At 36.0% G+C, this 24,603-nt stretch overlaps 3 protein-coding genes across 5 annotated transcripts in view; 1 reads left to right on the forward strand and 2 right to left on the reverse strand.

Moving 5' to 3' along the window:
* Positions 1–89: 89 nt before the first annotated feature.
* Positions 90–13,622, reverse strand: LOC143177349 (uncharacterized). Its single transcript, XM_076375223.1, has 13 exons — positions 13,611–13,622; positions 13,465–13,575; positions 11,631–13,397; positions 11,287–11,551; positions 10,792–11,207; positions 10,496–10,719; positions 8,941–10,425; positions 8,390–8,559; positions 8,117–8,307; positions 4,865–8,048; positions 4,073–4,822; positions 3,057–3,139; positions 90–2,974 (listed from the first exon to the last, which is right to left on the reverse strand). Exons 1-13 carry the CDS (start codon positions 13,620–13,622, stop codon positions 2,249–2,251), a joined length of 9,384 nt encoding a protein of 3,127 aa, XP_076231338.1. The 3' UTR covers positions 90–2,248.
* On the forward strand, positions 8,498–16,415 carry LOC143188865 (transmembrane protein 70 homolog, mitochondrial). Of its 2 annotated transcripts, XM_076393360.1 has the most exons (5): positions 8,498–8,634; positions 14,485–14,908; positions 15,292–15,504; positions 15,719–16,072; positions 16,161–16,415. In XM_076393360.1, the coding sequence occupies exons 3-5, from the start codon at positions 15,391–15,393 to the stop codon at positions 16,398–16,400; spliced, it is 708 nt and encodes a 235-aa protein (XP_076249475.1). In that variant the 5' UTR covers positions 8,498–8,634; positions 14,485–14,908; positions 15,292–15,390; the 3' UTR covers positions 16,401–16,415. The 2 variants fall into 2 exon arrangements, with proteins under 2 accessions (XP_076249475.1, XP_076249474.1); XM_076393359.1 differs by lacking the exons at positions 8,498–8,634; positions 14,485–14,908 and having other exon boundaries at positions 15,200–15,504.
* LOC143188862 (uncharacterized) overlaps positions 16,408–24,603 on the reverse strand; it is a 29,473-nt gene continuing 21,277 nt past the window's right edge. For both annotated transcript variants that reach the window (XM_076393352.1, XM_076393353.1), the window contains 5 exons: positions 21,911–22,044; positions 19,586–20,092; positions 18,230–19,294; positions 17,382–17,837; positions 16,408–17,132 (listed from right to left, as the gene is read on the reverse strand). In XM_076393352.1, coding sequence (XP_076249467.1) covers positions 16,953–17,132; positions 17,382–17,837; positions 18,230–19,294; positions 19,586–20,092; positions 21,911–22,044 — 2,342 coding nt within the window. In that variant the 3' untranslated portion in view covers positions 16,408–16,952. The remainder of the gene's footprint in view (positions 17,133–17,381; positions 17,838–18,229; positions 19,295–19,585; positions 20,093–21,910; positions 22,045–24,603) is intronic.

Here is a 24,603-nt window from a genome sequence, read left to right on the forward strand (position 1 = left end):
TTGAGATAATTAAGCTTCAAAATTTAGTAGGTATTTTCTCTCTGTATGTTCTCTTTAAATATCATCCGTAAATGTGAAACAAATTCTCGTAATTTTTCAAAAAGTTTATTATAAAATATATTATACCTTAATTAAGTACATATTCAACACTACGTACGTGAACAATGTTTGTGTATAACAACTACGAATGCAGTCTCTGCTTTCAGCGGCTCCAACCGCAAACGAAAAGGGGAGCCTAAACACGGAAACGGAAGAAAATCGTGTCCCTTTCGTGATAAACGTAGACATAGATTACCATAAAACGAATGATAGATTGTGGATTAGAATATGCGCACTGAAAGTTTGAGCGTTATCGCCGTATATACATTTCTGAATCACACAAAAGTTTAGAGGTCACACGTTAAAAGAGAAGTGATCACGTTCTTAAAATACGCGCGAGAAGCTCTTCAATCGTTGCTTTACATTTAAAGCTACAGTTCCATTCATCTCTGTCGATTTTCATGCAACGTAGTAACATCTTACTTTTAGTTTGTGAATTTTAGATTCGACATCACAACCGAGAATGCAAAGCTCCAACACGATTTAATAGAAATTTAATTGTTCTATCGCCAGCCAAGTTGAATTTACCCCTTGAGGCTCATTCAGATTAGTCATGTTACTTGAATTCAACTGTGGTATTTAAGTGAATTCAAGTACACATTAATCAATGTGTATTTCAAGGCAAGAAAAAGTTGAAAAGACCTCAACTTTACTTGAAGCTTGAAAATCTCAAGTCAAGTGAAATAACATGTTCACGTTGGTCAGGTTACCTCGAATCGTTTGAATTCAAATAACTTGTTCAATCTGACCGAGCCTTAAAATACGTAACCGATCAGCAGTTCATTGACTGTTATCGATTGATAACGCAGATGTTAGGTAATAATTTTAATCAGTGTATGCACTGTTACGTGATGAAAGAACTAGAGTTGAAAGTACGAAGTTATCTCTTTCTTACGAAGACAATCAACTATTAGAACTTTTCCAACGTTTGTTTCGTCGAGCTTTGCCGACGTATTTATCACGTTCCTTTTAGATTTCTTTCCTTTTTGTAATTTATATCGAAATGGCCCTAAGTATCAGTCTTTTGGTTAAAATTTTGTTAATTTCATTAGAAATAGTTGAGCATAACTCTGCGAAGTTCGACATGGCCTAGTAAGAACATACGCTATCTACGTTCCACAGCCGACGACTTCTACAACGCGATAATTAGTTACACAACGTAATTAAAAAAGAGGCAGTTTTGTTCGAGTAGCGCAGTTTTGAAATTAAAATACTAGACAAGCGTTAGAGCATTAATAGTACTTACAGCATAAATATCGGTAGAAAAAATAAACTTAAGATCTACGGATTCGTAATAGAATATAAACAAAAATCGCGTAAGGAACATATTATTAGTAGTTACAGAAAGTGCATTAAAAACATTTAGCCATTTACTGCCAGCATATTTTACTGATAATATTAATAAAAAAGTATTATCTGTAATTATACAATATTGGAAAAATGACGAAACTGAACATTCTCCAATTAAAAGAGTTAGTTAGATAGAAAATTATTTAATTTTAACGAGACAAGTTATATTAAAAAAAAAATTATGATATGATAAAAGAGTCAAATGCATTGATAGAATGTTGGCCAAATATTTTCAAAACACTATACATAAATAATACTTAGTTACTCGAACAAAATGCTTAGAGTTGTCTAACTGATAACTATACATTTTCCTGCAAATGAATATTAACAGGATTCTTATATTAGTTACGTTATTACATTTCTATATATGCAAATATAAATTGTATACTCATACTACTCGTTCTAACAAAGATCTTATCTTTAACAAAAATTCGAAACGAACGCGTTTGATTATCAAGTTCGTAACTATCGATTACAAATCCTCTACTATTTTATACTTCACAAATGGACCTCTCGCACCGTTTCAATTCTATTACAATGAAATAATTAATATTTAGCTTTATTTAAAGACAAATCATTTATCGAAGAAAAAAATAGGAACCAGCCTATAGATAATATACAAAGCACGAACAGATGAAACATAATTATCCAGCAGATTCGTAAAAAAATATGGCAGTTGAGGCCAGTTTACTGAGTTTCAAAATAAAACATGCAAGTGATGTTTCAAGTTCAAAACATTTCTTGTAATAAGACTCGTATATATTACCATCTAAATCGCGATTATTTTCTAAAGAGCGAACTAAACCATTACTTTTCGCTTCTTCGCGTACGCCACTTTAACTACATTTACAGTTTCCATTATTAGAGTATCCAGTATAGCTACAGTGAGACCATTTTTTACCGCAAGCTCATCGTGGTGAAATTTAGTCCACTCATCCTCTTCAGCTTGGGCCTCCCTAGCCAGCAATTCATCTACCCTATCTCTTCGCTTTCTACTCCAACGCATCACCATATTTTCACGCTGCAGTTTCGTCTTGAAGCCAAACAACGTCGCTACCTCTTTATTCACATATTCGTTAAGTTCCTCGATTGTTTTTGGAATTTTCATCGTCGGCTTCGTCTTCACGTTTGGTTTCGTCCAACTGGGACCTGGTTTCTCGTACTCGGCTTGGTAAACCTCGGCAATCGTTTCTTTACACAGATCAAACAGGAATGTGTTGTAGATTCTCCTATCCTTTTTCACAGTCTCATCGTTCTCTTTGGTTAACTCGCAGATCTCAGGAGGTGCTTCTAAATTCATAATATCCTCTCCTGCCTCCTTGGCACGAAATATTATCGCTGTAGCCTTTTCAGTGAACGCTGTTAATTCTTCTATATTTGAAGGAATCACAGCTGGGGGAGGAGAAGGTGATCCAAGTGATGTTGAAACTCTTCGACCACCACCGGGTGGAGTATAGGGAGGAGGTGGTTTATTGGGTATTTCTCTAACATAATAAGATACTTCTTCTGCTTCTAGTTTCTTAATCTGTTGAAATGAAATATAGATATTAAGAGATAACTTTTGTGTTATAAAGAGACAGTACAATGATGGGAATATTATCTTGTACCTCTAATTCAATTTGTAGCTGCTGTATATGAAGCAGTTTTGCTTCAAATTCTGCAACCTCCAAGCCTGGCTGTTCCAATGACGCTGTATGAATAAGAATGAAAAATAATATAAGTCTGTGAAATAGTTTGTAAAAAAATTGTCCAGGAAAAGCAACACGAATTTTTACATTACACTATTAATTTACAGTTTACTTTGATTGAGTGCTTGGAGGATTGAAACTAAAAGTCCAAAGGTAACAGAGATTTTCTGATGCATTAATTAAAATATTATAAAGCTGTGAAACGAAATTGAACATTCCAAGGAAGATTTGAACATATGAGAATCATTTCTTCAAAAATACTTAGAGGAAACAGAAGATAAAATATTTTACATATGTGTTGTGTTGCATAATATTTACAGGCTTTCCTTGTGCATACAAAAATGAATAATTAAAGGTCAAGCACTTCATGCAACACTGATCCGTATACAAAGAGAACAAGTCAATATTCGTTTCATTCAAAATTTCGCGTTGTATTACCTTTAAGTAACTATTATCTCGACTTTGCTATTCTGAAAATAAACAATACATGGCTATACGAGGCAATGCTTTGCACAGGAATACACAGCCATTATAATAATCAGAACGTGTCTCTGTAATGTATGTAACAAATATGTATAGTGTAATTCTCGATGCTCCAAATCAAAGAAATGATAGAATCAACTGAAAACTTAATCAGCCACTTTTAATAAGATCTATGCTTTTAAATATCTATTTATCAGCACATTGAAATATTCATTCAGCAACAGAACTATCTCAACAAATGGTACACATTAAATTTCATTCAGAATTTCACAAACTAGTATGATATATACAAAAGTACCAGTTAAATTGTAAAATAGATACCTAAAAATATATCTTAATAAAATTCAAATCAACTTGTATAAAAACTGCGTGTGATTTTATCCTCGATTTTATAGAACAATAAAATAGAATATTATATATATACACATATATATACATAGATAAAAATGTACCTTTCAATTTGTCTATCATGACCTCTATGTCCTTTTCAGACGTCGCAACAATGGGAATAGCATGATATGTGTTTTTGGAATCTCTATTTTGATTCTCTGCGTTAGCATTAGTCAACAAATCATCATTTAATCCATCAATGTCTAATCTTGAATCATTAGGGTCTCTAGGTGAATCCATCTCAATTTCTGGTACACCTTTCGGTGTATCCCTGCCTTCACTCGATTCAGATGATGCATCCTGTTCCCTTTTTTCCTTTTCTTCTTCATTTGAGCTGGGTACCATTTGCATAGACTGATTTTCCTCTTCTACTGCTACTGTTTTCGGTGATTGATCCTCCAAACTGATTGCTAATGACTGTTCATTCTTCATATGATCTTCCACAGGTTTATCCTCAATCATTGAATGTACATCATCCTTATCAGGAATTTCTGCTTGTGGCTTCTCACGATATTCAGAATTTTCTTTATCTTTTCGGGACTGCTCTTCACTGTAATTAGGGCTTGTAGATTTTTGTGTTATTTCATCAAGTATTCTCAATATTTCTTCTGAAGTTTGTACAGCTTCATATTTCTCTGGTACAGAAGACAATTTTTGCACAGCGGCAGATTTTTGAAGTTCACTTTTGTCGAAAATTTCGGACACTTCGAGGCTTTCCTCGGAGATATCTTCGTATTCTGGATCTTTCAGAATGTTAAATGTTTTATTTACCCCATCAGCGGGTGCATCTGGTGTAATTAATTCAGAGTTCTCTACTTTTTCACGATGATCTGTGGTTTCAAAAATAATTTCACTCTCCTGGCTATCTGCTTTATTTTCTGAAACTTCATTGACTGGAGTATTAGTCTTATCATGTGATATCAGTTCTGATTTTGTAATAGACTCTATGGAATGTTCAACTTGCTTTTCTATAGTTTCCAATACACTTTCAGTCACTTCTACTAGATTGTCAAGTTGCTCACCATCAGAACTATCTTGTTCTAGTATAGGTTCCAATGGTTCTTCCTCTTGTATCACTTTTATTTGGGTTTCAGCTTTGTCCTCGGGTTCACTTATCTCTATAGCTTCCTCCTCTGCTAATTCTACTTTAGCATCGACTTCAAGTTCCGATAAAATCTCACTTTCCACGCTTCCTGGTTCCAATTCTGTTATTACAATCTCCCGTGATTTAGACGAAACGTGACACGTATCTTCATCGTTCTGAATTTCTACGTGTAGACTAATATCTACAATAGGTTCTGTATCAACCTTAGTAATCGTTATATGTTCATTTATAATTTCTTCAGTATTAACATTTTCTTTGTTTTCATCACTTTCTACTTGACTCTCTTCCTGTAATTTATCTTTCAAATCAGGACTACTCGAAGATAAAATTTCTTCCTGTATTACTTCTATTTCTTTATCTTCTCTAAGCTCTGAATGACTCTCGATTTTTTCTTTCACGGAACTATTATCTATACTCTTTTCCACTTTATCCAGTATTTTAGTCACAGAGTCATAAATGGTTTTTTGGAAATCGTCTGTTTCTATAGTTGGTATGGTTTCTTCTTGATTTTGTTCCTGACTTATATCTTGAGAAATTATTTCTAATATATCATCGATGTTGTCGTTAGTCTTTTCAATTTGTAAATCTTGTATTGTATCGTCGAATCTAATTCCATACGCATCAATATTTGTAGATTCACCTTTTGGAACAAATAGAGATACATCTTCTATATCACTAATTACGTTTTCTTGGAGATCTTCATTTTTGGAATTATCCATCGACTGAGATACACCTTTTCTGTCCAAGAATTCGCTCGAGTCATCGTGGGATAATTTTGAATTCTGACTTTGAGACTTTTCCCACTCTGAATTAGTAGCATCTTGCTGAATATCGAATGAATCAGATATGGTCCAGTTATCCCTATCAAACGAAGTTTTATCCATAGATGTTACCCTCGATTGACTTTCATTTTTAGCCTCATCCTTTTTGACAAAACTTAAAACTGTCGCAGATACATCTTCTTTAGATATTCCAGTAGATTTATCATTTGTATCTTCTACAATTAAATTACTTTCATTCTTATCATCAATATATTCACTTGCTATTAATTCAAAATTATTCTTTTTAGAGCCTAAAGATGTATCACATGCAGTTTGGTGTTTATCATCTTTCCTATAATCTAGTACCTCTTCAAAGTCTCCAGCTTTCTCAGTTAAACTTTTAGATTCTGAAGAAATGTCTTTTTTCAATAATTCACTCACATATTCTGTAATTGTCTGTTTTGTAATAGGGTAAGGAAGTTGCTTAGAGATTGTATCATTATCATGTTCCAGATAACTTTGAGTAATAATTACATCATTTGCTGTTGAACTGTCTTTATCAAGCAAATTGGATTTTTCTGGCGAAGTTTTATTCAATTCTAACAAATTCTGAATTTCTGAACTATGGGATTCAACTAAATTTTCCTCTACAGAATATACTACTTCAGATGCATTTCCCGCTGTGTTTACGCTCTTTTCACCCGATATTTTTATATAAGTTTCAGACAAAGATTTCATACGAATTTTCGTAGAAGCATCATTCGGTGTATCTTCATTTCTTTCATATGTATGTGACTTATTTTCAGTCAATATAGTCGAAGAATTCAGATCATTCTCCGTAGCTTTAATATGCTCTGATATTATTGATTTTTCAATTCCATTCAAGATTTCCTTGGTCCTTGCTTTGTAATCTATTTCTTGGTTCGATCTAGAAAGTGACGTTTCATCTGGCGGCATTATTACAGACATGACATTATCAACCTCCTCTTCTACACTCTTACTATCGTTGAAATTATTAACAGCTTTCAATTTTGCACTAGTAATTAAATATTGCGAAATATCAGAGACAGCCTCTTTCTGACTCAAATGGATTTTTTCATTCGTATCTTCCTTTGCAATTTTGCCATCTTCAATTTCATTATTATCAGATTTCAGAAGCATTTCAGATATATCTTTCGATGTGCTCTTTTCTTCATTCTGTATTTCAGACTTCGATTGATCACTCGACTTCTTACTAATTCGCGACATTATTTCTGTTAGTATTTTGAGTTCATTTTCAAGGGAGCTTATGTCTTCGTTCAAGTTTTTATTATTTAAACGTATAGAATCCAGTTTTCGAGAAAAATCAAGGATTTCATTAGCAGGTTCGGTATTAATTTCTGCACTGGAACCTTCGACTTTAGATATTTTCGTAGAAATGTGAGAATACTCCGAGTTTTGTGGTTTATCAGTGCCAGATTGCAATGAGACACTTTTTATTTGAGACTGTTCAGAGAATGTATCAAAGTCCGATTTATATTCCTTTACGTTAGATTGAATAGTAGTTTCATTTTTAGAAAGCTTTGCATCTGACTGTGTAAGAATGTCTGTCTCAGATTTTGGCACATTTGTTTCAGTTTTAATATCTTCTGAGATACTACTCGTTTTTGTTTCGTTCGCGGTGTGTCTACTTGATACTTCTTCGCCATATATTTTGTGATCGAAAACGAAATTTTTCTCAGAGCGGACATCGTCTGAGACTGGTGACATCGATCCAAGTTTTTCAGATTCAATTTGCTCTGATATATACTCATCCAGAACAGATTGAACGCTGTTAGCAGTACCCGTTTTCCCAGAGCTTAGCTGCTCCAAGGTTCTTAAACTTCTAGAAGACTTAGCTACTTTTTCCGAATTATATTTATCATATTGGATGTCGGTATTTTCACTTCGTAATATATTAATATTTTTTATAAGATCCTTTGTTGGTCTTTTAGTAGACAATAAATCAGACTCTGATCTAGATCTTAACAAGTCGCTATTTTTAAATATATCTTGTATCTTTTTTAAAGGAATCTCAGGTACTTTAAAATCCGCTAATGATCTTGACTCTATCGCTAATTTATCACTGTCCTTAGTTGTTCCCTTTTTTGATTCCAGCTTTTTGCGCATTTCGTAAATGGTTGTATCGTATTTCTGGTCACAGAAGAATAATGATTTATCACACGCGCAACAATTCAGAAATATTACTAAGAACGACTTACCTTAATTTGATTTAATAAATTAGCTTCTAAAGCCCGAAGCTTCTGTTTCGTTTGCTTCCTTGCTTCTCTTTTGAGGCGTGACATCTCCATTCGTCTTTCTGCCAATTTCTCAGTTAACAATTCTATTCTTCCTTCGATGTCACTTGTATCAGATGATACAGTAGTATCTATAAACGGACACACACTTCTCTCTGATAATTATCAGAGTTAAAGCAAAATATATATTTATTCGAAATAAATATTCATTATAAATTTGTAAAGAATGAATATAACTGAACCCACCTTGCGAGAAAACATTCGACGTGGCTGTTACAAGTTTAAGTGCAGCTTGTTCCATCCGCGCCACACGGTCCTCTTCTGTTCTTAACTTTGCATGCCATGCCATCCATTCTTCCACACAATTTTTCCGCGATGCAAGTGCAGCTTCACGCGCATTCAAAATTCTAAACAGAGTGATCATGTCAGATAACACAAACATATTCTCCATATTGGCTGAATAATTATAAACTGGCAATCACGTAAGTGCGAAATTTTCTTAACAAATTCCTTAATTGTAATAACAGAAGCAAATATTCTTTACTACACGCTGGTACACCGCAATGACAGTGGAATGCAGATCGCCGGTGCAGAGAATCTATTTTTACAATGCTTCACTTCACGGCGTGAATATACAGTTTATTATTAGATTCCTTACACACGTCCGTGATTCGCGGTTTCATTAATTTAGTGGAACCGTTGAAACATAGTTAAAACAGTTTGCAAAATTAGAAGAGCGACGAATACGAATGGAATGCAAATTTTTAGACTGCAGTTTCACTACTTACTGTTCGAGCTTCTTTGAAGTCTTCAAGTTATGATCCTGGGACCTGACAACTATAGATTTCGAGTAATTTCTATCGCTTTCCCCAGAACTATGATGAGAAACAGCGAAGTTACTGGTTTGAGATTTTGTGGATATGTTGTCCAAATTGTGCGAACTTTTGTCTTGATAAGAATTCTCATAAGTTTCAGCTTTTTTATCGAATACCTTCTGACATAAGATATTCTCTTTGCTTTCATAGTTATCTATCCTATCAGTCAATAGTTTTAAATTTTTGTCCTTGGTAGGTTTGGAATGTTTAGTTACGGCTTGTAAAGAATTTTGACTTTCATTGAGATCCGTATTGTGCAAAGCTGTATTTTCATCATTTTTATCAGCTTGGATAAAGTCCTTCTCCATTTTCGTTCGTTTATTATGATGCTTAATAAATTCCTCTGACATCTGAGAATTAGACTTAGATCTTAGAATGTTTTCAGTAAGAATACTAGATGAAGATTTGCTCTTCTGACACTTTGAACTTCTCCGCTTGAAATTTGATTTGGATTCAGAACTGTACTGTGTCTTTTTAGACATGTCAGTGGGAATTGATTTGCTACTCCTTTTAGAACTTTTTGAATGCGTCTGTAAAATATCTTCTGAGACTTGGGACGATTTTGATGTCTTTGATACAGTTTCCTGACTGACAGAACTGATCTCTTCTGGAACAATTTCATTGGTCATAGACGTAGGTTTGGACAAAGACTCTCGTTCCCTTGGAGAAGTTATACTTTGAAAGTGACTATCACTCATTTGGGAAGGCTTTGACTTCTTCGATAATTCCTCCACAAGAGTATCAGATTCTGATTTAGTGTGCTCAGAAGTAGGTTTATTCGAATTCTGTTGCAACAGTTCCGAAACACTTGGTGATTTTTCTTTTTCAAACAAATATTTTCCATGTATGCTCATAGAATGACCTAACATTGATTTTGGATCAATGGAATGTTGATGAGACTTCAGTCTCAAAATATCTGCTCTAGGCATCTTCTCTTCAAACTTTCTTGGCTTTATTTCATACTTCGATTTATTTCCTTCTTTTTGCGCTTTATATATACATTTTTCTGGAGTAGTAGTACTTTGAATAGCTTCACTAGATTTATCGAACCTTAAGAAAGATGTATTAGGTTCGTCAACAAAATTCGCGAATTTATTACTTGTCGCCAGGTCCAGCTTAGAGAAGTGCAATTCATTTCCCGACATTTGCATACGAGAATCTGTCTGAGATCGATCATGCTGGGATTTATCAGAATCGACCAGAGAACTCATAGAACTGTTACTTCTGATATCGTAGCCCTTCATCGGACCAGATAATCTCCGAGGCGATTGACTATCTGCACTTCTTTTCAACTTTGTTAAAATATTCTTAGTAGACATTTGAGGATTAAACATGTTCCTCTGCTTTTGCAGCATGAGCTTTCGTTCTTGACTTGCAATTTTGTGCAGTTCCTTTAATCTGAAAACCATATTTATAATTAAATAGGAAGACCAACATTAGAGATACGTTCATCAGAGAAAAGAATTACCTATTCATTTCGTCTTTTTCTTGCTGCAATTTTAGAAGTAAAGCCCTTTGTTTCTTTTTTACAGAACTAACGCGACTTTCTTGTCCAGTGTCTCTTAACGCACGCTTCTGCTCTTCTAATTTTACCAACTTTTTAGTTCGATCATTTAACGTCTTTTCACGAGATTTAAATAACATTTCAATCTTATCGTATCTCTGTTTTTCGTCTTTTATTAACTGCGCAATCTAAAAATACAAAAAGAAGTAAATTCCTGTTTTCTTTTAGCACGTAAATTATAGCTAGTTTACTATACTCACTTCTAAATCTAGATATTTATTAAAAGAACAAGTTACATCTCGGGTGGAGATGCTAATTTCAGTTCCCGTCTCTGTTCGGATGGATGACGTGGTTTCGTGTAAACTTATTTCCGACATTGTTCTTAATTTACTAGGCAATGATATTTCTTCTATTTGATCTAGGTCTTCAAATTGCTCAGCTGAATCTAAGGATAGCTGGGGAACTTCGCTGTCTCCAACAAATCCTCGTTCATACGGGACACCACATATTTCCGAACACCTACTCTGAATACTTCGTCGAGTCGATCGTACTTCGGTTTGCGTTGCTATATCATTTACTGTTTGAGTTTGTACTTCTACCGCCTTAACTATTGGTTTATCTATTTTGTTCAAACCGTCGAATTCATTTTTCGCGGGCTGATTTGTAGAATGGTGCGCTACATGATTTAAAATTAATATTTGAATATTAGCGGTTTTTCTGAGTCAATAATTTCAATACATGTTTGAATCGCATACCTTTATCAACAAATTGTTTATGTAATTTACTGATCTCATTGCAGTGCTCCAAATCTTCGGTGTTTCTTTCACTCGTTACTTTAGAAAAATGAGATTTTACTTGGTCGTTTGATTGACTATGCTGCAGTGGCACCTCTTTCTCTTGATCTTGCTTAACATTATATAAACACTTTTCAACATCCATGACTTGCCTTAATGATTCATTAAAAGAATCAAGGAGGTGCAATTCAGCTTGAAACTGCATGTGCAGTGCAGTTGGATGTAACTGAAATTTACATTTTGTTTGGTTTTCTCGCATAAACTTCTCCCAATTATAATTTTTTAAAAATGTGTATTATACTTACCAATGGAATGCCTTCTTGCTCTGTTTCTGTCTTAACTGTGTTATACTTCAGACACTTAGAATCAGCTTCCACACTATTATTTTGTATAAATTGTCTTTTTCGCTTAGATCGAGGCAAGAGATTCATGTCTGGTGTTACTAAATCACAAAATTCCTCTTGTTGTGATAGGTTTTCATCTCTAAATGAAATTCTTCTTGGATCTAGTAATGTATCCGATAAGCCAGTATCACTTAAATTAGATTCGTTACTATTACTTGTTTGCTTAGTTGTAGTAGCAATGCTTTGTGTAAACGATTCCTCTTCCTTCTTTGTACTGGTGTTAGTACACTGCTGTGAAGAATTATCTGTATATTTTGAATCCTCTGCAATCTTGTTTGATTTGATTACGTTATTACTTTGTACAGCTTTCTCAGAGTCTTTGTTTTTTATTTGGGTAGACACTGTACTTGGACTTCGAGTTCTACCGCTTGTATTTGAGTCAGTTACACATTCGATATCCTCGAATTCCTTGGAATTAATGACATAGATTTTGCCTTCCACCTTACTTGTAGAAGGTTTCATCTTCTCAGGTACTCTTTTAGATTGCTCCTTCAAATGTATATTTCCTATTTTACCTTGAGAATAACATGCTACTTTGTGTTGCTTAATTTGTCTGTTTTCTGATGAGAACATGTGATCATCTGTATGTTTGAACGCATGTAAATCATCTTTATACCTGTAATCAAAAGTTTCAAACATATTCCTAGATTCCCTGACTGTAATTTTTTCTGGTACTTTCGATGATCGTTCAGAAAGTGACTCGTTACTGCAACTTCTACCTTTGGATTCTAAAGAAGTGTCTCTTGATTTTAAAGATCGTGTATTAACTGATCTGTGTTTCTTATCATTGTCTTTTTTGGCAGTAGATGTAGCAAAATTTTTGGTTTTTGGTTTTGTTGGAACAAAGTCACTTTCTCTTGGCATGTGAAGCGGTAACCTATCGTTTTTTAATTTTGCAACTGATATACTTTCATTTAACTCATCAGAAAAGTCTTTTCTAGACACGTGTCTTGGACTTCTAGACCTCTTAAAAAAATCTTGCCCCATTTCATCTTGTTTCGAAAACAGAGAATCATCTTTCCTGATTCTCTTCGATCTATTCTCTTTTTCTCTGGAATTCTCTCTAATGTACTCTTTCTTCTTCGATAAATGCGACGATATGGAGATATTTGGCACCTTCAGTGGCTCTATTTCACTGGTAACTATAGACGAAACATCTGACGCTGAAAAGTCCAACCTTCTCTGAACTCGTTCAAAACTCTTTGGTGGTTTGTCTGCTCTTTCGTGAATAAGTTCTTTCGAAGGTGCCTCAAATTTCGGCGATATGAATTCTTTTGACATAGAATTTTCTCTGCTAGAAATTTTTTTTGCAGAGATTTTCATATCTGGTACCTTCAATGGCCTTATGAAGTCCATTTCTTGTACGATCTCTTGCAAATTCTGCATAGTATTAGACTGGAATACTACTGTAGATGGTTCAGCTGCATTTCTATTATTTGGATTTTGTGTCTTGTTAGAGATTTCAGGACTATTCTCTAAAGCAATTTTTCGTTTTACAGCACTAATAAATGTAAATGGATATGGTTGAACGGGATGTTCTAATAATAAAGTTTCAAAATCTTTTAAGTCAAATTGAATTGGCAAATTAGATGATTTCTCTTTAGATAATTGCTTACTAATAATACTCTGTTGTTGTTGAGACTCACGCTCTTGATTAGCTTGGACTGTCTGAAATGATGAAAAATGAATAAAATATCTATATAGTGATAATATTCGAAGCACTGAACATACTTACTGCTGCAGATGTTTCAGCACGTTGAACAATAACATCTGGATCAGAAAAAAAGACATATTTTTTCTTCGCATTAGCGTCTTCCTTGTTACAACTGCTACTCATAGTTTCATACTTATTCCATTAATACATTTACATTTAACTGCCACAGGCTTAGCCATCCTTACATCTGTGATGAGCTGGTCTAACTGTGAACATACAGCAATACTTTAGGAATTGTTCAAAATTTTAGTGTATTCAAGGCCTATTATCCTACAGTTAAAGAAGTTAAATTCAACAATTTCAAATTTCAAATTTAAATTTCGAATTTTTGAAAAAACATTCTCAAAATTTCCTGAAAGATCTATGACCTTTTAAAACTGGGCAAATACTGTCCCAAACTTATGTCAATTTCCAAAACAATACTGTGCTTTTTTAATCATGTAATCCTAAAAAATACATCTATTTCAAAAACAATTGTTCATTCAATATGGTCACATCACTCATCCACTCCTAGTAATAATTCTACGATATCTGTTTTGACTTCCTAATCTCAAACAATTCAACTGTCAACAATGCAAGCTAAAAACACTCCATTCTCTCACGCAACATTTCGAAATACTACGAGCTAATTAATCATCTAATTAAAGAGCCAACACAATGGGACTTACATTTGCACGCTCGAAATTAATAAATATACGTGAGGTAGCGAATTTACAAAAAAAGAAGGCCGTTCGCAGACTCCTCGCGTTTATAACCTAATTCGGAGTGGCATGTCTCCCATAATACGTTCCGCGGAAATAACGTTCGGACCGTTGACGCAGATCAATGAATGCGTTTAGAAAAACTCGCGGCGGAACGGGTCCGTTGCGCGGCATACATTATTCATATTTTTCGTAATATCGAACGGACAAATAACTCGTCGTAACGGTCATTTGTAAACGACAATCACGTGGTACTCCACGATTTGCTAGTCGCTCGAAATTGAAAACATGGCAACGACGAAACGCGAATAGTCGATAACACGGTTGCTCTTTTCCATAGGTGATACGCGTGTCAACGATACAGCATATGCGAGTTTTCTGTTTTCGACGACGGGTAGAATACTGCAACGACTTTCATGCTTGTCACAGATAAAACGTTGGGATCGTTAACGCGAAACGAAAAAAGTAGCAACCGTCCGCAGTATTGAACGGAAACATACTACTCGATCTACCTTGAACATCTTGAATTTTTGTAACTCCAGCAGTTTTGGCAACATCGTTCCGTTACAACGTGAAGTTAGCTACGATGGGGGGAAGGCCCGGGAATGGAAATCATTTTTTGAAACGGCATTGAATCGAAATTGTAGTAGAGATTTAAGGTCATGAGATTTGGGCTTTGTAAGGGTTTGTAAGAAAGGCGTTCTGTTTTTGAGAAATTTTGATTTGAAGCTTCAGAGATAATTGTAGTAGTTCAGTAACAGAAGGTTTGTGCTACTGCGAGTTCCTGTTTTATTCTAGTTCATGTACCGTGTGTCTATTTTTTCTTTTCATTTTGCTAAAATTTGTAGATAATCGAATTGCTGAAGTTTTTAAACAATTCTATTCACCTACAAAGTACTATTCAAGTTATCGAACTATTATGAGGATTTGAATCATTGAAGGGTTTTCAAAACTTCAAAAATTTGAAAATTTTAAATGTCGATAACCATAATAGTTGATATACAAAAAGTATGAATTTGGCAGATATATTTTGGCTTCAATATTGTCAAATAACGTTGCTCAAATTAAATAAAATACCCTGTATATATCATCTGAAATTTCACGTGTAGTTATACCTACATATATGTAATGTAATATGATGGTGCAGGTCGTGGCGATCAAGAGTATTGTGACTCGTGACTAATCGTGGTTGTTTTGTTGCGTGTTACTTAATATAAAGTAGTTTAATTACATGTGATTTTTAATTATGGCTTCTGTATTACGAGCCTGCATTTTGATCCAAAGGAAACGATGTTTGCAAGAATTTGCGTCCGTGGAACGAAGTCTCACATATTTTACTAAAAGCAGCGGTAACATTAAGGTTAGAATACTTTTTGAAACCAAAAATTCTTTAAATATGTGTAATATTTAATGATTGCGTTGGTATATTATAAATTTAAAAATATTCTTTAATCATTTTTCGAAGTATGTATCTATATCTTTAAACATACTCTGTCTTATTGATTTAATTACATATGAAAGTAGGTTTAGTTCATACATCAGCTTCTTATTAAATGAATATTGTATCATTGTAGAAATTTATACCAGCAGTACAAGTGAAGTATTTCTCCAGCCAAGAAGATACAGAACCAGATAAAATAGCAGTATACAAGGGAACTTTGGCAAAGAGATTTCGTAATCTTAAGGCATTCTCTCTTTTAACATCGTGTACAGCCCTATTAGTTCAACCATTTCTTTACTTGAAAGCTATAGAAAATGATAATATAGTAGTTGTTACAATAGCATTTGGAACTGTTGCTATTTTTGCTATTGGTACTCCTTTAATGATACACATAATAGCAAAGAAATATGTGACCGATTTGTATTACTATCCAAAAGAAAACAAATATGTTGCAGAGATATACACATTATTCCTTCGTAAGAAACAGGTATCTGTAAATGTTTCTCATAATTTCTTCTATCATTGTTACATCACTTTTATTTATAGAAAATTACTATAGATATGAACTGTTTCAGATTGAATTCACAGCAGCTGATGTGGAAGTGCCTGATGTAACTGGAATGTTCACATCTTGTATTATAAAAGGCACTTCAATATTTCTTCATGAACATGATTTTAAAGATGTTACACATTATTATAATATTATGGGATTCTACAAACCAATAGATTTTAAGCTAGGTAATGTAGAGGAAGTTAAGTTAGATAAAGAAGAAGATGAAGAACCCAAGCAAATAAAGATGCACAATAAAGGATAAATATGACTTAAAGTTCGAAGCAGTTTCATTTATTACACAGCTCCTTAATCTAAAACTTTTATACATCATTTAAAAGTATTACCGTAAGTTACTAGGTACAAAATATTTACAATACATTATCATGTAAAAGTTGTGTACTGAAAAATACAGTACCAAATTACCTAAAATTTGAAACATTTTAATAAGGAGTATTAGAAATCTCCAGTCAACATTTGTTTTTCTTATTTCATCCTCGTGAAATGTACAATCTGCGAATAAAACGTACTATGGACAGAAAATAACTTAATCCAACATCGAAATTTCTCAGTTATTTAACGAAAGTATAAATATAACATGGGATAACCTAATTAGAGAGTCATCAAATCGTCTCCTAAATATAGCCTCCAGATATAACAATAGTTTAAAGAATGAAACTACGTAATTTGGTAACCGTGCAAGAATGGCTGATAACGTTTTAAGAGAGAGATCACAGATTACATTCATTACCTTCGAAATCATTTCAAAGGAATGAGCGAAACGATTGTGTCGAGTCAACTGTATGTTCACTGTACACTAAGCTGGGAGCAAATCAAAGTCGTCTGAAACGTGTACCATCGGAACATGCATGTCCTCTATCTGAGGCGTTGCTTTAAATTCGCATAATCCAACTTCTTTTAATTTCCATTCCCAATCCATTCTTTGCACAGCGTGTAACGATTCAGCCTCATTGTGATGTCTAAGCAACATTGCTTCCTGAAATGATATTTTTTCTGTCATTCATAATGGTTCAGAATAGACGAAATTTAATAAAAGTAATAATGTAGCAGTGTTTTACGCCTTTTTGCACTGATATGCAGAAGAGAGAAAGCTTATCAGTTGGTTTTCAGCGTAAACTGCATTAATTTAACCTGAATATTGATAGATACTGTATAAATGAAATAACGAGTATCTTTGCTGTAAATTCAGGTATAAACATACACTTCAATGAACTATTATCATTACCTTAATTTTTTCCCATTTGTCATCCACATCTTGCAACCAACTCAGGAACAATCTACCGTTATACCGACTCCTCGCATTCCTGTCTTTCTCTTCTTGCTCCGGGGTAATAACATTATAAACTTCTTCATCTTTCAGTATAGTACAAACAGAAAATGGAAGAGATTGATTGGCAAGAGCTCTAGCAGCTCTACCATGTACTCTAAGAATCTCTTGTTCCACTGACAAAACTAATTTCTCTTTTTCAACAACGTGTTGCATTCTAAGGCGATATCTCTCTTTTTCTTGTTCAATGTACAAATCCTTCATAGCGCCTTGCAATCCAACTGGGGGATTAACGTTCGGCTCTTTATTCGCATTACCCGCTAATACATATGTACAACGATTCATTAAATAGTCCTTGAAACCCTGAGGCGGTTTTGGTTGGACTGGAAAGAGACCCTTTCTTCTTCGTTCGATCTAGAAGAACAAAAACACTATATGACTTACTTGTAAAAACAACAGTTAAATATCTTTTCTTACAAAACTTTGGGGAGATATTTTTAAGACATTATTATACAGGAAATGAGTTTCAGTTTCAGTTTCTTCATAAACTTAAACTCCAGAAAATGAGTTCTTAGATCAGTACTGTCCAAGTGAGGGCTCGCTCTCCTACTTCCGTTTTCGTCGTCAGAGAAACCACACGATGCTATGAAGGCCTACATGATATGTTAGTGTCCCTGCTTATAAGAAAGCTCAAACACTACGACCAACGTATGTGTTGGTGAAGCAACAGAACGATAGGAAGGGGAAGCAGGTAAGTGAGGGGCCCCTACGCTGGACAGTGTTGCCTTAGACTCTAAAAATAATACCTGTTTCCTGATATTGAGGAACAGTTGATAGCAATTAGTGATGGGCTGATCGTGTGGATGAACCTCTGGACCCGTATTGGTTGTTTCAGACGCTTCGTTAGAAGCAGCTGTAGCAGCTTGTTGTGCTTCTTTGTTAGGCTTCATCTTTCTTTTCCTAGGATGGAGCTCCACAGTTGGTGCTGTGGTACCCACGTTCGACGTAGCTGATGAGGTAGTCGTAGAAGTGCTCTCCGAATTCTCTGCACTGCTATCTTTCTGATTTTTCCCACTAGGTTCCGTATTCTTCTCTGACTTTTCCGTCATAACGTTCGTCTTCGAAGTGGTGCTAGTATTCGAGGCCTCTGACGAAACAGAGTTTTTATTCGACTCGGAACTGGCTGTTTCAGGTGTTGGCGAGTGATGCCTCTGCTGCGGCGACGAATTATTCGAACGATCTGTTGAAGCAGCTGCTGGGAGGGGAGACGAATTCGAGTAATTTCCATTGTTTCCAGATGCAGAAGTTTCCTTCAACGTCGATGAACCGTTACTACCATTGCCAGATCTGTGTGAACTTCTAAGTACCCTTTGATGATGCGTTGACCTTTCTTCCCCGTGTAAAGCACCACTAAAATCCTTCTTGTCTTCGCTCTTCGTGTTATTCCCACTCTCCGTTGGACTCGTTGTACCACTGGCAGACTGACTTTGATCCTTATCAGTCGAATCGTTGCTGTTGGAACTCGCGACTACGTAAGGCAGTTGATGACTTCTATTAGACGTGCTTTTACCGTTTCTATTACCCTGTTCTTGCTCGGACGTGGTACTTTGTGGAATAACTATTTTCAGAGGCGGGACCTTAGGAGCTGAACTAGAATCTGAACCTTTCGAACGATCGTCTTCGCCGTCAGATTCTGGAGGCGCTGGGGTCGCTGTTTTAGTGCTGGTTGCTGAACCGGAAGGATTCGAAGGCTTTGGGCTACTCGCCATCGACGAGGTGTTCGGACTTTTTCTATCTGCATTGATCGAAGTGGTGCTTTGATTATTCTTACTAGAGGCTGTTCCAGATCCCTGCTTACCCGATTTTGCACACTATAAAAAAGGAAAAACAATAATATACTATTAATTGTTCAAATAATGCATAAGTAGACTGTGAATTTTTATACATTTATGAGAAACTCAGATTTTCAAAATACATAATTTGCAAAAATACACAAAATATCTAAAGAAAACACGTTACAAAACTATCTGTTGAGAGTAGACAGGATTTGCATCTGTATTTCAGTTTCACTCCTTTAATCCTATTCATGAAAATACGAATCCGCATAAAAATCCAGTCTATACATAAGTAACTTCTAACTTTTAACTACAATGCTAAAGTACCTTTTCTCCCGTACTAGCTGCATTTCTGCCAGTGCTCTGCCTTCCAGTTGTCGTGCCTTTTAGATTTTCTTTCACAGGCTCCGAATCCTTTCTCTTTTTCCGACGATTCTCGTCGTCCTGCTCCTCGGTATTGTCGCTTTCAAAAGCACGTTTAGAGGAGGGCGAGGCTGAAACCGCGGGAGCATCATCGGCGGTGATCGATGACGTCGATGTTTCACCAGAGGGTGTCGTCGAGCTACCGCTGGCAGGCACGCTGTTACCACCGCTCTGACTCCCTTGACCGCTCGTGGATTTACTGCCATCTTTATCTTTCTCGGGATTAGGATTCGGCGAAGAGCTCGCGCCTCTCACTGGCGTTGGCTCTTTCGAGCTCTTGAACTCGTATACGTCGCCACTGTCGGTGGTCGACGAGGATGTGTTCCCAGAGGTGCTCGAGCCCGAGGCGGCATTCACGGTCCCCGACGAGACGTTTGACGCCTTCGACGAAGTTTCCATTTGACCTTGATTCTGTAACCATTACTTGACTTCAGAAGACGAAATTTGTTGAATTGTGCAGGAATATTTGACTTAGGCTAATTTTTAAGTTCATTTTTGAGAAAGTATTTTTCTTTTCAGTTTTTGTTTTTCATTTTTGTCTGAGAATATGTAGGAAGTTGTACGAAAATATATAAAAAAACATTTTGTGAAATGCAAGCATTTTTTACTTCATGATTATTCATGCCTCATCATGTACTGTTACGTGTTTGTAAACTACTTAGCAGACAGTAATTATCGTTCTGCACTACACAACGGTGCTTCAGTAGTGCTTAGTAATATGCATATCTATTAAATGTAACCGTTACGAGCTTGTATACTTTTGAATTTGTATTTAGCAGAATGTTAAAATACTGCAGGTAAATCAGCATATAAAAATATATGTATGTTATAAAATACTCGATCGTTTCTGTTTCTCTTGTTATCATTATTTTTAGCATTTAAAGTAAAATTTATTCAAGGTCACTACCATTCGTATCGTCATAATAAAAAAGATCAAATATAATCGTGCTCTGTATATATAATTATAAAAATTTCCTTTTGAAACTGTACTCCAAGGCCAAAAACTTTTCTAAAATTATTTAATCTTTGATTTTTTGAAACCCAAAAAATTAAAGAAAAGGCGTATACATGATTGCAGTCACAGTTTTAATATTTGAAGTTAAATATTGAAGCACTAAAGCAATGTATATTTTAATGTGCAGCAGATCTGAAGGAGTTAGGCGCTAATAAGTTAGGAGGAAGTATTCTGAATACGAAAATCTCGAACAATTTATTGCTGTATGAACTAGAAAACTAGAAAACGAAGAAGAATCATTCGATTAAGAGAAAACTGTTTATACTGCAGAGCGTTTGGCAAGCACGATCATCGATTCTCGAGTGCAGCCGTCCGCCCATCATCTCGATTCCGTAATTGTTCCGTGTCGCTATGCGCATCAATTAAATTTAATTAACTCGAGCTACGAGTGCTCCGTCCTGAACCGTCAACTCGTGGTAAAATTTATAGATGCTACTCTTGGTAACAATTTCTCTACCTCTAAGACTGCTTTCACACAATTTCTTAACTTAATTACGTCTATATAAAAATATGAAAGAACAGAAAGTTTAGTGAATTCTATTCACCTGAAATTTATGCAACTATATTGGAACGAAACCCTAGGAACAATTGGAGGAGGGGTTCCCCCCTCACACTCTGAGCATACAACTTCAAATACATTAAATTTAGGCTATTTTCTTAGTATAAAAATGAAGTTTAATACTTAAGATTCTTCTTTGAAATAATTTTTTCAGAACAAACAGATAGATAAAAAATGAGATTAAGAATCCCCCATCACTTCCTTATTTCGCTAGTTTTACACGTGACAATTCAGGATTCAATATTCCCCTAGGAATCCTAGGGTTAATAATTTAGTCTAGTTGTGATTATAATTGTTAGAATTCTTTTCTAAAACTTTTGCAACATACGGAACTGAATAAAACTAAACAATATCAAGAAAGATGACTATATAAACTAAGTTTAACATACAGTTCCTTTTTTTATTCTCGATGGCATTTTCAACCTTGCCATTGATTAAAAAAAAACCAGTCTTGAATTTCAGAAAGCAACGAACTCGCTGACATTTATACAATCTTCTACAAAACCTTGACTCATATTTCCACTAGCTTTTCGAATGCCTCCTCCCTTAGCACGCCCTCCAAAACTTAACAACGCTCCAAACTTGAAAGCCCCGTATCCACTTTTGAAAACCTATTCCATACGCGCCAAACCACTAAGTCGGGGTGTTACTATACCTGTGCGTTCATGCCGCCCTGACGGGAGTTAACAGCGCCCCCTCCTTTCTTTTCATCCCTCGATCCTCGTACCTGGTTGAGCCGAAGCGTCACCCTCGGCGAGCTTCCAGACTGCCCGGTTCCCGATCTATCGACTGTGGAGAACAAAACGCCGGTTAATTGCAAGAACAACGACGGAATGCTATGGAACGAGTTTCCACGAAACCAGTACACTCCCCTTGGCACATGGAGGGAAGAGGACGGAGGACGTTCCGAAGGAGTCCAGAGAAGCGTGGCCCCAAGGTGGGGAGGGCGTGTGTTCGCGCGATGGAGGAAGAACGGATAGACGGGAGCGAGAAGAGGGATCGAAGAGGGCGAGAAGAGGGCGAGAGGAGGAAGGAGGGACGACGACGAGGAGAACGAGGAGCCGCTGGTTGCGATCATCGGGGATATGGCCGTTAATCACCGGGGCCCCCGAGAGAACGAGTTCCTCGAGGAGAGTGGGGCGAGAGGGAGAGGAGGGGGAGTCCCGATCCGCGATCGATTCATTAGTGGCCTTTTACCGGACGATCGTGTTACAGGAAGGCGTGCCATTAAACTCTTTATTCGCGTCGCTGCAGCGCGCGCCGCGACGAGCAAGTGGGGCTTACCGACCGGCACGATCGAGCCTCGATCCATCTCTCAGCGCGTCTTACTGCTCGGCTCGCCGTGCTTGCAGCGGGCCAATTGTTCCTGCTACTGTTATCGGCCCGCGTGCGAGCGTACGCAGCGGCCCGCCATCTTGGTTCTATCGCGAACCTTAAAGATGGTACAGTAATGTGCGGGATAGTTTTGGTGTAGGCTTGTTTATGTACGAGTTTATGGCGTAGGGCTTTGCACAGATTTGTAGAGGGCGTTTCGTAATTGGTGGGACAGAGTAGGGTAGCCAGATACCGGGATAAAATGGTTTCCAGTGACGTCATAGGTTAGAAAGGTGGGGGTACTGTGGATGATGTAAATCATGGATGTATGAGACTGTATGGGGCATTGGGTGTACTTCCGAAAGGCTAATGAAGCTAACATCAGAATACAGATACATGTACCTTTGTCTCTTTTCGTTATCTCTCTGGCGCATGCGTATTATACTCCAGGAAACGTGACAGAGATGGAGCTACATGTACTGCTAAAAAAAATTGTGACTAAAAATTGGTCAATTTTGACTGATTGTAACTTTGCAAAAAATCATCTTCAAACCTCGATCTTTTTTTATATTAAAGCTTGAAGTCTTAGCTTTAAGATACTATATCCGGATTTTAGGTTTCAAGCATATTGACTACTGTAATACCTTAAATCTAAGGACATGTTTGTCGTATTGAAAATTGTCAACTTTGACGGGATGCACAGACTTGGAAACATTTTTTTCGGAAATGTTGTTTATAGGAGCATACAATTGGATCCTTCCCCTTTAATTTAAAAAAAAAATCATGTCGCTACGATTTTTTTTCACAAAGTTACAGCACTTCAAAGTAACCCTTCAACTTTAGCAGCACGTGGGGTAGTGCCAATACATGACAAAAATGCAGGGATTACTTTGAAATGCTGTAACTTTGTGAAAAAAAATCGTATCGACCTGATTCTTTTTTTAAATTGAAGTGGAAGGGTCCTATTCTATGCTCCCATAAACGGCATCTCCGAAAAAAAATTTTCTAAGTGTGTGCATCTCGTCAAAGTTGACAATTTTCAATACGGCAAATTACAAAGTTTGGCAAAGTGCAGGGACTCGCTAAAATTTTTTCCGAGGGTATCGTTTGCAGTAAATTAAAACTGGGACCTTCTTCTTTGATTTAAAAAAAAGATCAAGTCGCTGCGATTTTTTTTCGCAAAGTTACAGCATTTTAAAGTAACCCTTGCATTTTTGCAGCACATCGGGTAGAGCCAACACACGGCAAAAATGCAGGGATTACTTTGAAATGCTGTAACTTTGTGAAAAAAAATCGTATCGACTTGATTCTTTTTTTAAATTGAAGTGGAAGGATTGTATTTTATGCTCCTATAAGCGTCATCCCCGAAAAAAATTCTGACAAGTCCGTGCATTTCATCAAAGTTTGGAATTTTCAATACGATAAACATACCCTTAGATTTAAGGCGCTACAGTAATAGAGGGACATTAAAACCTAAGATTAGGCATAGTATCTTAAAGTTAAGACTTCGGGCTTTAATTTAAAAAAAAGATCATAATCCTACGATGATTTTTCGCGGAATTATCGCCAATCAAAGTTGGCCATTTTTTGCTCAAAATTTTTTTGAGCTATCCTTGCATCTTGGCTTCTGCATGCAGCTCTGATGCTCCATATAATCTTATACATATACGATGTAGCCAGATACTGTATGGTACTCTCATCCTTATATCCTATGACGTCACTCGGAAGCATTTTGTCCCGATATCTGGTTACCTTGGTCTCAGCTCAATGAACCTCGCTGTAGTGACGTCATACAGTAGACCAGTAAGTTATGGTATCTGGCTACCAAGCCTCATGTGGAAAAATATTATTCTACATTTTCGACTTATCTTTTCATGCAGTATGATCCCTCCTTCCCCTCCTTTCTAGTTATGCCAGCAGTTATCAAACACACTGTATATTATCTACCATATTCGCTGTTAGCATTTACATATTTACTATCACCTATCGCGACCACGTACCAAATAAAGCGGTCTGACCACATTTATACGTATT

Source organism: Calliopsis andreniformis, chromosome 3 (assembly GCF_051401765.1).
Source record: "Calliopsis andreniformis isolate RMS-2024a chromosome 3, iyCalAndr_principal, whole genome shotgun sequence".
NCBI lineage: Eukaryota > Metazoa > Arthropoda > Insecta > Hymenoptera > Andrenidae > Calliopsis > Calliopsis andreniformis.

Excerpts from the sequence above, each read along its gene's own strand:
- LOC143177349 (XM_076375223.1), bottom strand. Across the intron at positions 10,426-10,495 it reads GAAAAAGACGAAATGAATAG|ATTAAAGGAACTGCACAAAA; the intron begins GTAATTCTTTTC and ends TATGGTTTTCAG. Across the intron at positions 8,560-8,940 it reads ACTTCAAAGAAGCTCGAACA|AATTTTGAATGCGCGTGAAG; the intron begins GTAAGTAGTGAA and ends CACTCTGTTTAG.
- LOC143188865 (XM_076393360.1), top strand. The coding sequence starts at position 15,391 with ATGGCTTCTGTATTACGAGCCTGCATTTTGATCCAAAGGAAACGATGT. Across the intron at positions 15,505-15,718 it reads AAAGCAGCGGTAACATTAAG|AAATTTATACCAGCAGTACA; the intron begins GTTAGAATACTT and ends GTATCATTGTAG. Across the intron at positions 16,073-16,160 it reads TATTCCTTCGTAAGAAACAG|ATTGAATTCACAGCAGCTGA; the intron begins GTATCTGTAAAT and ends GAACTGTTTCAG.